The sequence below is a fragment of the Anopheles aquasalis genome, chromosome 2, assembly GCF_943734665.1.
Source record: "Anopheles aquasalis chromosome 2, idAnoAquaMG_Q_19, whole genome shotgun sequence".
NCBI classification, from domain to species: domain Eukaryota; kingdom Metazoa; phylum Arthropoda; class Insecta; order Diptera; family Culicidae; genus Anopheles; species Anopheles aquasalis.
Window position 1 is genome coordinate 78,104,003 of NC_064877.1, and position 16,616 is coordinate 78,120,618.

Here is a 16,616-nt window from a genome sequence, read left to right on the forward strand (position 1 = left end):
CGTAACCATCCGGCTACAATAAGTGGAAAACCCATGCACCATCTCGCTACCTTCACGACCCTCGATAAAGAGTTTGCAGCGTAAGTTGGCGCGAAACATGATTTGGTTTAGCTCTGGGGGCATACCGGTGCTAATTTAAGTTACCAAAAGATAACTTGCTAGATAACAATGAACTCACGGTGTGATAACGTGTTTTCGTTTAATTAAATCTCTAAACTACCCACGATTCTAATCTCTTGGCTGTGTTTAGATTGCTCAAGATGTGTGTGGTAACATTCATGCGGGTTATCCGTTCGGAAACATTTCTCTCCTCTTATCAGGAGCGTATGTCATGTTCACATTCCGCAATATAACAGGAGTTTCAGATAAGCAAAGGCTCTTGCACGATACACATTTCAACGACAAAAACATTGCTTGAGTCGAATTTCCCACTTCAACCACGCAACGCTCGAAAGAAGGTACTTTAATTCATCCATTCGTTTCCACTTCTCGCCTTGTCATAAACTGTTTTCGTTCCACTATCAGACATAATGTTGCGCACTTCTTTTTCAACAAAACAAATTCATGCCGATGTTCACTCCCAGCACAATTTTGGTTTTTTCGCTACTATTCAATGCTTTCACAGGAAATGGATGCATTTTTCAGATGATGTTTTGCGCAAAGACAACAACACCCAAGCAATAGCACTGCTTCACAAACAATAACATTCAGATCCGATTCCGTTTGGTTGCACATTCGTGGAAACACAAGGACTTGCTATCGCTATCACTAAGTATTTCCCTTCATTTAGTATGTTGCTAGTAGAACACAACCAAACACAACCATTCACGCACACCACCACCGGGAATCGAAAACAAAACTCATGCGAAAGACCGACTGACCGACCTAAAGACACAGTTTTGCACCAGAAGACTTTCCGTTTCTCTGCTCAACGTGGAATCAACATTCACCGAGTAATCTCAAAACACGAATCCGAGAAGATTCGCCAGAACACCTGCTTGGTGCCGTCGACACGCCATACTACTCGAACCGATCCTACTCTCGCTGCTTTTTATGCTCGGCGTCTCTATGCGCTCCAGCATGGTGCCGAAACATCATCTCGCGAGAGCTTGTTCGAGCAGTTGAGCAACGAATGCGACCAACAGTGTCTATTGTGCTGGGAATTGTGGGAGAGCGATGTTACTCTATTTGTATAATCTTGCCGGCTAGCTGCATCAGGTGTTTATGAAAACGATGGAAACGCATGGTGCTCAAGGAACGGAGGACATTAGTGCACACCTTACACAATCGCCGCATTCAAAGAGAGAGATGAACTTCGATTTAGAAGCAACCACGAGAGCGACGGAACGGAGAGCAAAGAAGGACGTTAAAAAAGCAAATGCTTGATCTTCTTTTGCGGATTCAAGAAATGTTTAACATTTGAAAGAAATGCATCCCTTGGTGCAAATATCAAAATATATTCTCAAGAAATTATTCATAAATAGTGAACTTTAAATCAAGCAACACACCAACTAACACTAACAGCCAACCAGAATGAATCATTATTAGATGTTTTCCTACCATTTGGCTAAATCTGGTTTACTTTGGTTCATACTAGTTGCTACCATCGATATCGTTTAAATGAACTGTCAACGAAGCGAATCATGATGTAGAAGATGGCTATAATTCAACCGAAAACATTCCAACACGTAGCGGCATCGCGTTCCACCAAGTCGTATAAATCCCACTCACAAAGCCAGGACTGTTGTAGTTTGGAGATTATTCATGTATCTGCCAAATTACAGATCCTCGACGCGATGAGCTTTGATTCTTTGATCTCTTATCGGTTCCAATCGAAGACATTTTCGGTTGGGTTAGTATTGTTTATTCCGCATTACTATTCATGAGATGCGCGATGTCCACGGACGGGTGCCATAGAGAGTAGAATAATCCCATCAACAGAATAAACACGTCAACAGTTCTGACGTCACCTTAACATCTGGCGGTAACTTTTATATGGGAAATATGTAAAAGTATTGATCGATAACTTTGTCAACGTAGCACGCCAAAGATGGATATTGTCCCAATCTGTGCATACTGGATGAAATTTCCTATGGTCTTGAATAGCGCTTCTCAGGTCGATTATCAATGCTCAGTGTAGGCCTTGGGTGCTTTTAACGCAAAAATCAAAAATAAAAAAAAAACCAGCGTAAGAGAAAAAACAAAAATATAAAAAACCAGCGTAGGAGAAGAGGTGAGTTAGCTCTCAAGAGTTAGCGAGGTGGCGCCAACCACGTAACACCTACACTTTTTCGTCCGTTCGCTGGTTTCTCTTTAGACGAGTTGTCTGGTTTAAATCATTCACTAATCATTCAACACCGATCCCCGCTCTACTCTGGGACCATCGATTTGGAAAATTTGCGTTGATGTAATCACACAGTTAGTTTTTTCGTCGGAGCTGAGTTTGGATTTTAGATTCAATTTGTGTTTATGTTTAAAACCAATAATATTTATCTCCACTTAGAGACGAATATAGTCAGAAATCTACACCATCTTCAATTTCATTGCAATCCACACTTTATGACTTATTGCATACCATAACTTACATACCCCTTGATCATACCTTACAAACTCCTCCCACACAGATGCCTCTCCTTCCATTGCCTCGACGAAAATAGTCCGTTGGTTTGATACAGGAAGTTCCATCAATAACTGTTTTATTTAATGTCGCAAAATAACGCATTCCGATCGGCTTGCAATTCAGCTCACACTCGGCATCCTCTGTCAATGTAGTCGATAATGAGGTTTGAATGAATGTAGAATTACATCAATTGTAACAAAAGATCTTTCCATTACCTTTCACGAATGCTTCCCAGATGTAACGTTTCCCTTCAAATGATTGGTTGTTAAAGCTGCTACATTGTTGATCGCGGAAATCACCATCGCTATGAGGGCAGTTCTGAAATAGAGATTGACGACCATGAGTCCTATTTCCATGATGATGTGGCACTTACGCATTTTACTACAAAAAAACTCATGCTTAAACGCACCTGTTCGTTGCACAGATGATATCTTTTGATGATTCCGTTGCATTCAACACTTTCCAAAGGTGGCTTCAAGCTTTTTTTGCCGTTGATATACCTGTGGTAGTCAGTTTTACATAGATTATTGTTATGCCTTCATTGCGCAGGTTTGTTGTTAGAGCATGCCCTGGTATATAATGAAAAGTTTGCTTTTCTCTGTTCAAATGTTTCCTTAGACTAATCTGAAATTTCGATCAAACAAATCTTTTTCTATGCTGGTTTTTTTTTCCAGAGGAATAAAATGGTTCCCATAAAATGATTGTTGATTTGCCAATTTGGTTGAATTTTTAAGTTAAAATATTGATCACACTATGATCAAACCGGGTTTGTCGCTTAAACGGGCAAGTCTTTTGATTCGGACCAAAAACGGTTTGACAATTTGTTTGTAGAAAACTATTTACCTATACATGTTTTTTTAAATGTTATAATAAACTGCATTTTTTCAAGTATATTTGGTTGTATTTTAGGGACGATTTGTGGTGTGGGAACATCCGGCTACAAAATAAACCCTGCTGTGCTATATACGATGTGATCATAGTGATAGCTTGCAATCAAAGTTTAAAAGATTATCGATACTCTATTCCAGTCCTACTTTGAAAAACAAAAAACAAACGGATCCCATTCTGAATGGCCGGGCGTGTTTCATCGTTCCCTACTACTGCTTCGTTCATTGACCAATGAGTGTCAAAGAGAATAGAAGGAGCACTAAAAGATTTGCTTCTACGCGTAGTTTGTGATGATCCGATTAAGCTTTCCTACCATTCACACAAACCAGAATCTATACAGCAACAGCGGATTTATGTCCTACGGCCATTTTCTTCCTTACGGAACTGCAATCCATGTACCAATTTCATGGTATCCGTTCCTACCTGCTGAGCAAGTTATGTTCTGAATGTAAATACAGGAAGAACAAGTTAGTACATAACCTGCACTGTTTACATGAATACAGGTGCCGTGATCTTCACTGTCGTTCTTTTACACTTGACATCATTTACCAGAACTGCGCTCAAAGATACCGGAAACAAAATCTTTGAAAAGAGCACTTTGATCCGACCAACCGAGTAAGCAACGAATTCACTTGACCGTAAGCGCTAGATAGGAATAAAGGTCATCCTTTTAATATTGCTTTTAGTTTTGAACCATTTCTACTGTTCCACGAACGCAATTGAACTTTGAGTGCTGTAAAATGAAACTTTGAACTTTTACAGCTCATACCATAGCTGAGTAAAATATTCTTAACGATGGTGGTACTTAATTAAGAAATCTGTATTTTGATTTACAGCATAATAGTATATATTCTCCTGGTTTGCTCCTCTCATGTAATTGTTGGTCGTTGCCAAAAGAACTCTACCGATGGGATAAGAAAAACTGGAAGTGAACTTTTACATAGAAACAAAGAAACACCGAAGGAAACATTTGGTTGAACGTTACGCCCCTAATGAGTCGCAAGATTAGTGGTGAAACTTCCAGTGTCTGCAGGACTTTGATACAAAAAGACGAAAGTTTCTTCTTTTTTATATCATTACTCTTGCGGTGCTTCGTTGGCATGGTCCGTTTACTAACACATCTAATGCCAATGCAAAATCCACTTATGAGACTTTTGTTTTCATTGGCATCACTGACCAGAAACGTGTTCATGTGAAGCTCGTTAATTTTTTTTTAACGGATTGAAGAGGAGTCCAGAGACTAGATAACTCGGTAGTAACCGAGAATTTACGAACTAGTAAAGCATTAAAGTGGATAGGTGGTGCTGTATGTAATACTGTTCTTCTATTTGAAGTAAAAAGGCAAGTAAATTTCCTGAAAACCAAGCGACTAAAATTAAGATAAAACATGATGGTGTGATAGTGAATAGAAATTTCTTCGAGGCTTCACGTATCGAAAAGTGCACAATCGTTTGCTGTTTATCGATTGATTACTCCTCAACCACGCGAAATGGGTCGTGTTGAGGGTCATCATGATGCATCCATGATTGAATCAAGCGAAATAGAAATAAACGATAAAAGTATTCCATAGCCGAGGAAATGATGAAGTCTCCCCTAACCAACCGAGTGTTCGAAACCTAAACAGAGCAAGGAACAAGGAAAACAATAAACGAGGCTCGTTTCTTTGACGATTGTTTCCATCCCGCTGTTCTCACTCCAACTGAATTTTATTGAGAGAGGAACAAGAAGGAGGGACAAAGTAGTAGAGGCAATTTCTTTTCCTTCCAATCGACGGAAAGGACGCCCTGGTATACGATTGGCAAGTAATTTGTAGCCTTCATTCTCGGTGGTAGCATGGCGCAAGGCTGGCGAAACGGGAGCTAATACCGTTGAGTGATTTAATTTAATCAACTTCCTAACACTTGTTGCGCTCCAAGCAAATAGATGGTCTCGATTGGTGCAGAGAGGATGCTCTCTTGAGACTGATAATGTAGGAAATCATAATGATAATTTGTTCTTCCATAGAGTGAAGAATGGAGAAAGCACAAAAAATAAGAATAAAATGTGATAGCCTTACCAATCTACAGATTTATTTAATATTGAAATAGCTTCCATGCTGTATGTACTGATGCTCAACTCGCACGAATTCAGTAACCCTGGAAATCCCTCGGTCTTTAGATGCTTCCAGAAAACCAGAACAGAATGAGCATCAACTTGCTCTCACCTCGTTCCCTCAGTTATTCTGGTGGCCATGCTATCTACACCACAAATTAGCGGCTTTCGTTTCCGCATACCATTTGGTATGGGAACAGAGAAACCTTTTTGGGATCCGTTGCTATAACGAGTGGACTGTGCTTTCGGAGCATTGCAGATACTTACTCTCTCTTCAGACATGCTCGATACTGCATCTTCACGCCTCCTCCACAAGATCTCGAGCAAGGTGTCCAGTTGCTCCACGGTCCAAACAGATGTCTCACAGTTATCACGTCTACTGAAGACGATGACTGAGGATCACGATGCTCTAGGCCACTTGCTGGGTGATCTAAGCTTTGCTGTCCATTCTTGGTGTGGTTATGCTCGGATGATGATGCTACGCTTGTCGTCTCAGAATGATCCCTGTCGGTGGTTGTTTTAAATTTATAGCCGGAAGTAGAATCATCCGCCTCAGCGCCAGGTTCATTCTCGACGTTCTGATTCTGGTTTGCGTTTTGATTCACTTTAACTATGGCATCGATTCGTTCGGTCATTTCCGTCTTCTGGGTGGCAGCTCCGATCGACTTCGTAACTTCATGGCCAGAAAGATGCTGGACCAAGCTCTCAGTTGGCATTTCAACAGCAGGTTGAATCACATAAACCAACGGGTTTGTTGGGTCGCTCACGCTCGGCGAACTCGCGCGTGACTTTTCCCTCAAACTGGCTTCCGTTGGTGCTGCCTCATGCTCGCTGACGATCTCATACCTATAGCGTTCGGCATCAACAGTCAAAAGCTCTTTTTCCGGTCGCGAAGGATAACCAACATCTGCACCATTATCGATACCGACTGCCCCATTACCGCCGCCGATCTCAAAATGAGGAACGAACGAAACATCATTCTCTGACAGCGGTTCGTTTTCGTTCTTGAATTTGATTAGTTTCCTCATATAGGCCGTTCTGGAGGTCGTCAAGGCTATCCCGCTGACATTCATTCGTTTCGCAGCTCGTTTTTCTAGCCATTCCCGATGAATCTGTGAAGAGATGGGGAGAAAAGGAAGAAGGTTAGCAAAAAGGAACCGGAAAAGAAGGAGGGACTCTTGCAATAATAAAGAGCTGTTTCGCCAGGTGTGAATTTGGCATATTTGAGGGAAATATGTTGGTACATTTGATGGCAGCTTGATGAATTAATGAAATTATGCTGAATGCCTTAGGCTATCATTAGAAGCATATGCGACAATTATGAGCCGCAGTATAACAGTTCTCGGGCCAAAAAGGATTAGAAAGGACTAAGAATAATTACATACTATACAACGCCCTAAGTAATGATTGATTTTTAAAGAAACATGTGTGGCGCAAACATTGTATGTACTGCATGTGTTACGATCATCGTTATGGCTATGATGCAATTCAATTACTCAACACATAATCGTTGTATTGGTAATAGTCCCTGACGATGTGTCAATCTGTGCTTTCCATAATCTGTTTTACTTTGAAAGAAACAACGTCTCTCTGTGTCTCGAAATCGCCGAAAACCGATTCCCATGTCCTACATCTCCGGTGTGAAAACATTTGCGTAAAACATTGCTTAACATTAGGGCAAGTATGTTTGAACTATCTAGCCCCAACTAAACATTATTTGAAGTGCGGTCAAAGACATTTGCAGAAAATCGAAAGTTACAAACTCCAAGTCTAGCGAACAGCTTTTGTATGCTCTTCGTGTGTTTTACTGTTTACAAATCAATCCTGTTATTTTTAAACCGCTTTCCTTCCCTAATGGCGCTCGTACTATTTGGTAAAGTACCACAAGAGTCTTGAGAAGAGGCTGTTTCACGTGTTTACTAGGAATATCATAATCGATAACGCTGTCATCTTTCTAATTGATGTTATACCTGATAATAAAACTACAATCTATAAGGCTCGAAACATTCGGTGAAATTCGATTGAACTAGAAGCATCTTTTGCACGACAACGTACAATCGTTTTGTTCAATGATCGTTTGAAACAAAGCCAAAAGTCTTGTTTCATTTGATGTTTCATTTTTCTACAGCTAATTCAAATAACACCTTGTCATGTTTCATTATGCTAGAATATGTTTCAAACATTGTGACAAGCATTTCAATCTTGAAGCGTCATCACTCTTTGGGTGGTCTAAATATTTGTGAGCTGATTTGAATCCACCCCTATCCCGATGAAGCTCCTAAATAGGGGTACCGGAATGCTAGCATAATCGGTGCATAATCGATAGCATATGTTTGTTCTCCGGTGGGTTATTCATTCAATTCACCCCTATCTGCCAAAAAGGCAAATTCTAACAGCTCTACCACACATAAAACACATATTCTCATTTTTAAACGCTTACGATACTCAAGGGAGATCCTGAGAACCATAAACTGGCTAGCATCATTCCTTTTCAATGTCAAAATGTAGTATTGAGCACATAAAACAGAAGCATAAAACAGTTGATTACCATCGAATAACGCACGAACCATCTCAAAACCACGACATCACGCCATGTATCATTGGAATGTGCTCTACGTCGTCAGATGTTCGCCATCGGCATGTGTATGGCGACAAATCATATCAAGCACCCTTGGCCACCCGAAATAAACGTAAGACATATTGTTCTTCTGCACGCCAGTCTTCTTGCTGCTCATCTGTCTCCATGTCTAGGTTAGTGATCGGCACACGCTCCGCTAAACGCGCATACGCACCCCGTTGAGAAGCCGTTTCGCGCTTCATTTACGAATAGATGACATCAACCGAGTGATTCGTGCCAACGAGGATTGTTGAATGAAGTATGATTAAGGACAAAATCTCATCACATAAAAACACATTAAGCAAAAACATTAACAACTTTCAATCCTCTGACATCAAAATTACTTAAGAAAAGATCATATTAGCTGATTGCTGACGATGGTTATTCCGGGAAAATCATTTTTCCAAACGATTAACACTAGTATGTTTATGTTGATGCTACAAACATGTACATATTCATGTGTCCAGGGCAAAAATCCTATTCCTTATTCCCGTTTCATTGCAAGATCTTAACGATAATTCCATCGCGATAACATTAACCTGCTCACATCACTTTGCGTATTCGTTCGCTTCCCTCGCGCTCGTGCTAAGCCCTCCTGACTCATATTTCTTTCTCCGTGACGGGTGTTTGGGTTTGTTTACTCCAAAATTGTTTTTTAGCATTTCACCACCTCCATCTCACATTCAACCTCACGGTTCCCAAAAAACGCACACGCGACCGTACGATGCACACGATGAAGGACCATAAAGCGACTGTTTCCATAAATCATAAGCCGGGAGCAACGATCAGCCGACCAAGCATATAATCGAAGAGGCAGCAGTAATAAAAACTGGGGCAATTCGTTGGATGCTTCGTGGTCTGGAATTTAGAACCCTTTTTTCTCTTCTGGCCAACCTCTGGCATTTCTCTAACACTGACATGCCTTCCGCTGTAACTGATTGTGTCGCGTGTTTGACTGGTTTTGTTTTTTATTCATTTTGGCTGATTGGCGGCTGCCTGGCAATGTTAATTTCCTCACACAGAGCGTGATGTAATGTTTGAAACGTAGAACTCTGACTTACAGAAAGCGGAACAGGAATAAACACTCGCTGCTTAGTGAAGATGAAGGGTGTGCTAGGTTCAGAGGGAGGGACAGATCATAAAAATCACCAAACTCTTTGCACACATACATGCACTAGGGGCTAAGGGCTTATTGAGAGCGAACGTGATGACGAGTGGCGTTCGATGGTCGACGGAATCTGGTTCCATTGTTAAGAACTCCACTTCGATTCGAAAGTATTGCACCACACAAGAGGGGAGCTTATTTGACCGAATTTCTGGGGGCGCCTAACCAAGAAAAATATTCCGCACAAGAATCACTAGTTGCACATGACCTCTCGCCTCGAAACTGTTCAAGACCACCCTCGACAACAGCAACAGAAAGATTATAATGAAGCAGTTTTCTCTGGACGGTGTAGGGTGTGATCCACTTCAAGTCGAGCATCGCTTGACCGTTGACTCAGCACAGCATGTTTCGAAGTCTGAATCGATCGGCGTGCCGGTGAACTTACCTCGGACGTGGGAAACGGTTGGCCCTTTTGGCAAGGTCACGCAAACATTTTCGCTCCACTGATTTATCACCGTCCGTGTACAGCGTTTGGAGTACTGATTTGATTGATTTTTCCGTCAAGCAAGTGAAATTACGGAAAATGTTCTGCCAGTCATAATCTCGACTTTGGTATGTTTCCAGTTGGAGCTATGAAAAGTGGGATGCACTTTTCACGAAGGAAAACGGATATTGTGAAAAGCAAAAACAGCTTCTGTGGCGTCTTTCGTGTTATTTCTATCTTCTGTTGTTTTGAAAAATTATCAAAAAATGCGATAAATACTAATAATATTTAGTAAGTACAAAGTGTAACCATTTGGCATACACGGATTTTCTTATGCCAGATGATCCAATTACTCCCACAGAAGCACTAACTAAGGAGCTGTTCGATTTAACAGACTATCTCGAACCCTTTATCTCTTCGTGGCTACGTCGCCATAACCCGTCGCCGAAAAGCTTACATCCGGCACCTTCTCCGCCAGTCTTGTGATCAAGCATCACCCAATTCAAACATGGAATGAAAAACATCCAATTGTTGTCGCCACAAAACGTCGCTGCTTCACGCATGATTCTAAAATGCACTGTTTAGTAAGTAAACATTAGCACGTAGCATCCGTGAAGTCGGTTACACGAGACGTCCACATTTACAAACAACCCACCAAACATCCCAAACATCGTCGGTCTCTCATCTTCAGCATTGAAATTAATGCTCCACAGGCGCAGGTAGATGGTATCACCACATTAAACCGTACTGCAAGAGAGGCGCCGCGTGCCAGGAAATGTTGTTCCATGCCATCGTGTTCCAGAATTTTTAAGAGCACGAAAGCAAGAAATGTAGGCAAGAAATTGATTCCATAAGGAAGTCGGTAACAGTATTTTTTGTTGTTTTCTTCCTACTTTCACTCCGAGCGGTTCTCGGCGGTACACCTTGATAAGATATAACTCAATCTGCTACCGCTGCGTCCATGTTTCACTATCGTGCTTCCTTTTTTGCGTTTCTTGGTCCAAATACTTGAGTGGAGAGCACGGTTCCTTCGTGCCTTCTGCAACATGAATAACCGGTAGGCCGAAGAACTAATGTTTCATATAGTGTGATACTCTATTCATCAAACAATATTTTCAATATTTTGAACCATTCTGTAATGTTTTACTTTATTGAAATGAAGTTTAAACAAACATATCAAATGCACGAACCACTACTTAGTTTGTGAGTTAAACCGCTAATTCATAAAACATATTATGCTCAGTTGAATGAATTTACGTTCAACAACTCACACGACCGTACATCGTTGGAACCAACAGAGGAATTTGAGGGCCAGAAAGGGTACTATTAGAAGAACATGCTTTTCCATTTTGCTAATTAGCCGCGAGCAAGCAATGGTAGCGGAGGTGTCGTTTTTTATCTCTTCCAACATTGTACCATACGCATCATGCACTTATGCTATCGCCCTCGCTTACGAATATGCCACCGAGGGCGACCGTCTTAGGTTACAACATGATTCGACTGGTGCACCATGTTGTACCTCTTCCTGCCCGCACTTACCCGAATCCGTTCCCTTGTGGCAAGGTCTGCTCCGATTGGATCGATCACAACGATGGCGGCGATACAACAAACGAATCTGCAAAGAATAGCCAGAAACATGTTGTTAGAAGGTGATGAAAAAAGAGTTTGGTTAGTAGTTCTTCATCTATTTAGATGAGTTAATGTGTCTGCCTCAACGAGTGATGCGTTGAGATATCTTAGGGGACATTGCAGATGACGATTATTTACGGCACTTGGCAAAAAGTGTGCTGGGACCAAAGGGCACAGAACCGAAGTCAGTTCGATTAGTGACCCTTTCATCACTGACACTTCCATTGACGATGACTAGTGATCTCTCTTCTAGAGCAGGCTGATTCGGCTGATCGCAGACCTCGCTAAGACTTCCGAAGCAACCGCGCGCGTGGACGATACACTAGCATGTTAGGCGAAGAACAATCTTAAGTATGCCCCCGTAAGGCATGGCGTTTCTGTAATTCATGATTGCGAAAGGTCCAATTAGCGTTTAATTGAAAAATGATTTCTAACCTCGCGCAGAACCTCAACTATGGAACGCAGCTCAAAGCGAATCGTCAAACTGGGATAAACAATAAAGTGAGTGAATGAAGTGAGATTTTGTTGAATAATAGAACGAAAATGCTTTGGATTCTAAATGAATTCACAGTAACGAATAGTAACGGCATATTCGTACGCATCTTATAGGATCTTTGCGGATATTTTCGTATCAGTCACATCTGAATTGGTTTCCTTGGTATCTCGAAATAATGGGATGCAGGCTAAACGCCGAAACAGCAAGAATGAAAGGCCTTGGCTTTCTCTCGAAACCCAACTTACTGCAATGCTCTGTTATCTTTATTACCCTAGCAAATTCAATAAAATATGCTCATGAATTTATGTGCACACAAGATACAATACCCTTGCTGCCATTCGTTACAGCACACCAATGCTGATGATTGTTGCGGTGAGAGCAGAGCTAGCATCACTCCGTTCACGTCCAGCTTCTATTGAAATAGTGTTGTGTCCGTCTGGCACTGCTCATTGGTGTTCCATCCAAACAACATATCGATTATTTCTGGTAATCCACCGATTGTGGGTGAGTCAATGGCATCATGCGTTTCGGCAACCGAATTCACAATTGACCTTATTTGTTGGTGCAGTGGAACCATGTCATTGCTCTCAGCTTTTCCACTGTAAAAGTTAGTCAGTTGTGGGTGGCCAACGAGTATAGTGAATGGCCGATGGATGCTTTATTGATAAAAGGGGTGGAGGCATCTTGCGCTTTAACCTATCCAATGCAGCCGGATTGGTTTGGATAGATAATTTTGCTTTGATGAAATAAATACCGAAGATTCGGATTAAAATCAGACGATGCAAATGGATCACATTAGTAAGAGCCACTAGAGATCTAAAGAAGATAACACAACATGAACGAACATAAAGGTTTGTATACTTTCGATTTATGCTTCTGCCTGGCTGGAGTTAGTTTTAGGATGGTATTTTAGGTTTAGATTAAGATAAGAGTCTTAGGTTAAAAGTTGGATATGCAATCGGTGCATTGTAGCACTGAAAGCAAAAGGTTACATTGAAGTAATAATATACATTGTTAACGGAATAATCCACTTATCATCGTTTAATGTCAGAAAAATGTGTTCCGTCAGCAATATCTACGACATGCTTTGATATGCATAACACTATTGAAGTGGAACAAACCGAGCAATACTGCGTTGCTTTACGTACGTACAGGTCACATGACAAGAACCAGATAGTTATTAATATTCCATCCGTCAAGCTGGTCATTTAACATCCACTACCGACTCTCATCGTTCGGCTGCCTTGCAATAGTCCGGTCAATGAGTGGCTGTGATACATTGTACATTATGAATGCTTTTGGTATCATATCATAAGAGGACTAAATGCATAAACATGTATTTCAACATCGTATCATCAAATAATCAATCACCATTCATTACGGATTCGACATGATTGGGTTTACTGGTTCGAAATTTCTTAACGCAGAGTTCCAACGCACTGCTCTGGACAAATATTTTCGTGAAACCTGTGCAGTGTCATCTCAAGGCCACGCAAGATAGATTATTTTGCCATCTAACCTCTCCCCACCCCTTCTCCATGCAAATGATTCCAGAGTTCTTCCAAAATTGTATCGCATTTGAATCGTAATGCGGTCACTTGTTGTAGCAAATATAAAAAAAATATGGAGGCCACACTTGTTCAGCTTCATATGCCCCAGCCCAGTATCAAAATCAAGGCGTCGATCTTGAAAACGTTAGCAATTCGTGTGCCATTGCATTGATTTCGTTATGGTTGTTGTGAGTATGCTCGGTTACGATAGCCGTGATGGTGAGAAAAAAGAAAATCTGCATCGATTCGTCAAAAGCATTGATTACAAAATCCCCTTTGATCCCTTTCACTTTTTAAATCGAATCCAGCATTCAATACGACCAGAACAGAACACACTGCATCAGTTCTTATATTCCAGAAGTGGTGGAAGTAAGAGCGGTGGAAAAACTGATAAAGGAGCCAATTCGTCCATTTGTTTAGCAATTTAAAAAATATATTTTAAAGATTGAATAACAAACAATGAATGGTACATTGTTAAGATTCTCATATAAGTGGCTGACTTAGGTGAACGCCTTGCACCATATTCATTCCTGCTTCTATCATCTTGTTAAAACGAAATTCTTATCCATCGGCCAACAAACCAGTCAATTGTTTAACATATATTTTGAAGTTGAACGATGAGAATGACTCTGTCATGTCATCTCTAATTTAACCGACCAGCACAACCAGCCAATGGTTTTGTTTGCATTGAGAAAACGGAGAAATTCAATTAATGGGACAATTAAAGCCTTCTACTATTTGTCTGCTGTTCGGCACAGGGTCATCATGGTCGTTGTCACCTAATTTGGCTCCCACCGATCTCTTCTTCGCCCCCAACCTAAGATTGCTTTGTTCCTTTTCACTCGTTTGGGCCAGTGATTTATGGTTTGTAAGTTTGATTGTATATGATTATTATTACTTTTTAATTGATTTAGTTCTCCTACCAGTCACAACCAATGAGAGGTCGGGAAGATGACCCATTCGGTCGTAAATGTGTGATTCCTAGGTTATCACTAAATTTTCGAATTTCATACGACACTCTTGATGGCCAAAAATCGGGTGCTCAACGCCACCATTATTTATGCTTCATTGACATTAAACTTTACGATCGCTTTGCCGTTTATTCTCATGAAGTATCATATCAAGTTCGAAGGATTATGGCCACCCTGGGATCATCTCAGGGTGCCTGTAACCCAACTCACTCAAAGGTGTCTATTGGGTTGGTTCGAACCTTTCCCAAACTCCGAACCGAATTGTTGCACGTTTACATTTCCCAAAGTCAACGGTAGCGGGTTAACCGAACTTTAATCTTCTTCTAGAAGAAATTACAATCAAACTGAAACCGATGCAAACATGCTACAGAGAACCAGTATACGCCCATGAGCATGATAAAGGGCTGATTAAATTGAAAGCAGATTTCATTGCTAAAGCGATTACGCCAAATGGTTACGCATCGCTCGATTCACGGTCGGCACGAGGGAAATGAAATATCATTCCCACATTAACAACCACAAATAATTGAAATTCAAGTAAAGCAGAACTGCCATGACAGGTCGGCGACTCACATACTGCATCCCTGCTCTCGACGGTTGCAGCTGTGATGCTCACAAATTATTCACCTACAGCACAACACGCGGGGATGGCGCTTCGATAATGAGTTCATTCATTTGCACTAAACGAACAGTAAAATGATTTAGTGTTAATTGAATGATCGTTTCTCAATGGTTTAATGAATATGTCAATAACAATAAACACTTGTTTCATACACAAACTCATTCATATCACAAATACGTCACAGTGAGCTTACCTTATAAGCCTCATTCTATTTCTTTATCGCAACAACTTCGTACACAATCTGTCAACACTTTAAATTGTTCCAAATTTAATTTTAACTCTCTTTCTCTTGTTAATATCCGTTTGATTGGTGCACTTGACGAAGCGGCATTCAGCGATTCACACGAACAGGAGCCCAAAATCGACTAACAACTTTCAATGTTATTTATTTCGCAGAAAACTTTCCGCTTCGACGAGATTCAATCTGGTACAGCACTTTGGTTTATGCTTTCAGCGGTGCGCTTTGGAAAATATTCAATTTTCATCATCAACGGCGATATCAACGCTGCGTGTACGATGGATAAATTGAAATAAAATTAAATTCAGCACCACCAACAGCATCATTTCACTAAGAACTTTTCTCATTCCAATCGATTTAACCGATTTTCAAACAAATTTTCTCAACCTCACACGATGGCACGACAAAAACTCATTCTTCAAAATCAACCGAGCATGGATCGTTGACCGTTGGTCAGCTTAACTGCTCTGCTATAGATATCCGTATCGAGGGAGACACGGCATCATACCGGATGGTTGTTGATTGCAATACATAAACTTTGATTGCTACTGTTTTAACTTTCTCACATTTCATCACTAAAAACATTAGCATATCCCATTTTCAAATGATTGACCCTTAATTCATTTCTAAACAAGTACCGCTGTTACGTAGTTTCAAATCGCCATTGTACCAACTAACTACCAACTATCGCACGTGCCTATGTTGTCCAAAATGTACCACTCTTTCAGAGCATCCGTTCGTCCCGACACATCAAACGCAACTGAAACTCGTCAAGTATAGCTGTCACGACATTTCTTTCACGCAAAGTGAAGGAGAGCGCGTAAACCGAAACGAGTATCGCGGCACTGGTCGGAACCAGCTGATGAAGATGATATGTTTAGTCCACGCATACAGCACAAGTTCAATGCTACAGCACTCTCTGGAAAGAAAGCGTGCGCGTTCATCTTTCAACACGAAATGCGTAGCAAGAGCTTGAAGAACAGAGTAGAAATGAACATCTCATGTGGTATTCGTGGCAAACAAAATTGGACGTAGTTACTTATCTTCTTAAATTGGTTCATAATATTCCCTGTAATCAAAATGAACTTGTGCAAGCATTGCAATCGTCGCCAATGAAATATGCCCAAAATCATTATCAATTTCACACATCAATCTTTAGCACCTGCAGCGAGAATAAAACACAACTCCTTCCACCCTCCGTAAGTCATACTCACAGTCGAAACATCAGAGTACGTACCGCTCCTTACATTATTTCCTTATCTTGATCATGTTTAAGCTCATTTTACTTTCAACTGATGCTCTGTG

The 16,616-nt window shown here is 40.9% G+C and overlaps 1 protein-coding gene across 1 annotated transcript in view; it reads right to left on the reverse strand.

The window, feature by feature from the left end:
• Window positions 1-15,327, reverse strand: part of LOC126580769 (thrombospondin type-1 domain-containing protein 4-like) — a 28,440-nt gene extending 13,113 nt beyond the window's left edge. The window contains exons 1-6 of the mRNA XM_050244014.1: window positions 15,267-15,327; window positions 11,345-11,420; window positions 5,867-6,711; window positions 3,030-3,120; window positions 2,836-2,938; window positions 2,603-2,760 (exon numbers count right to left, since the gene is read on the reverse strand). Of these exons, the coding sequence (XP_050099971.1) occupies window positions 2,603-2,760; window positions 2,836-2,938; window positions 3,030-3,120; window positions 5,867-6,711; window positions 11,345-11,420; window positions 15,267-15,280 (1,287 nt within the window). The 5' untranslated portion in view covers window positions 15,281-15,327. The remainder of the gene's footprint in view (window positions 1-2,602; window positions 2,761-2,835; window positions 2,939-3,029; window positions 3,121-5,866; window positions 6,712-11,344; window positions 11,421-15,266) is intronic.
• Between the last annotated feature and the right edge of the window lie 1,289 nt (window positions 15,328-16,616).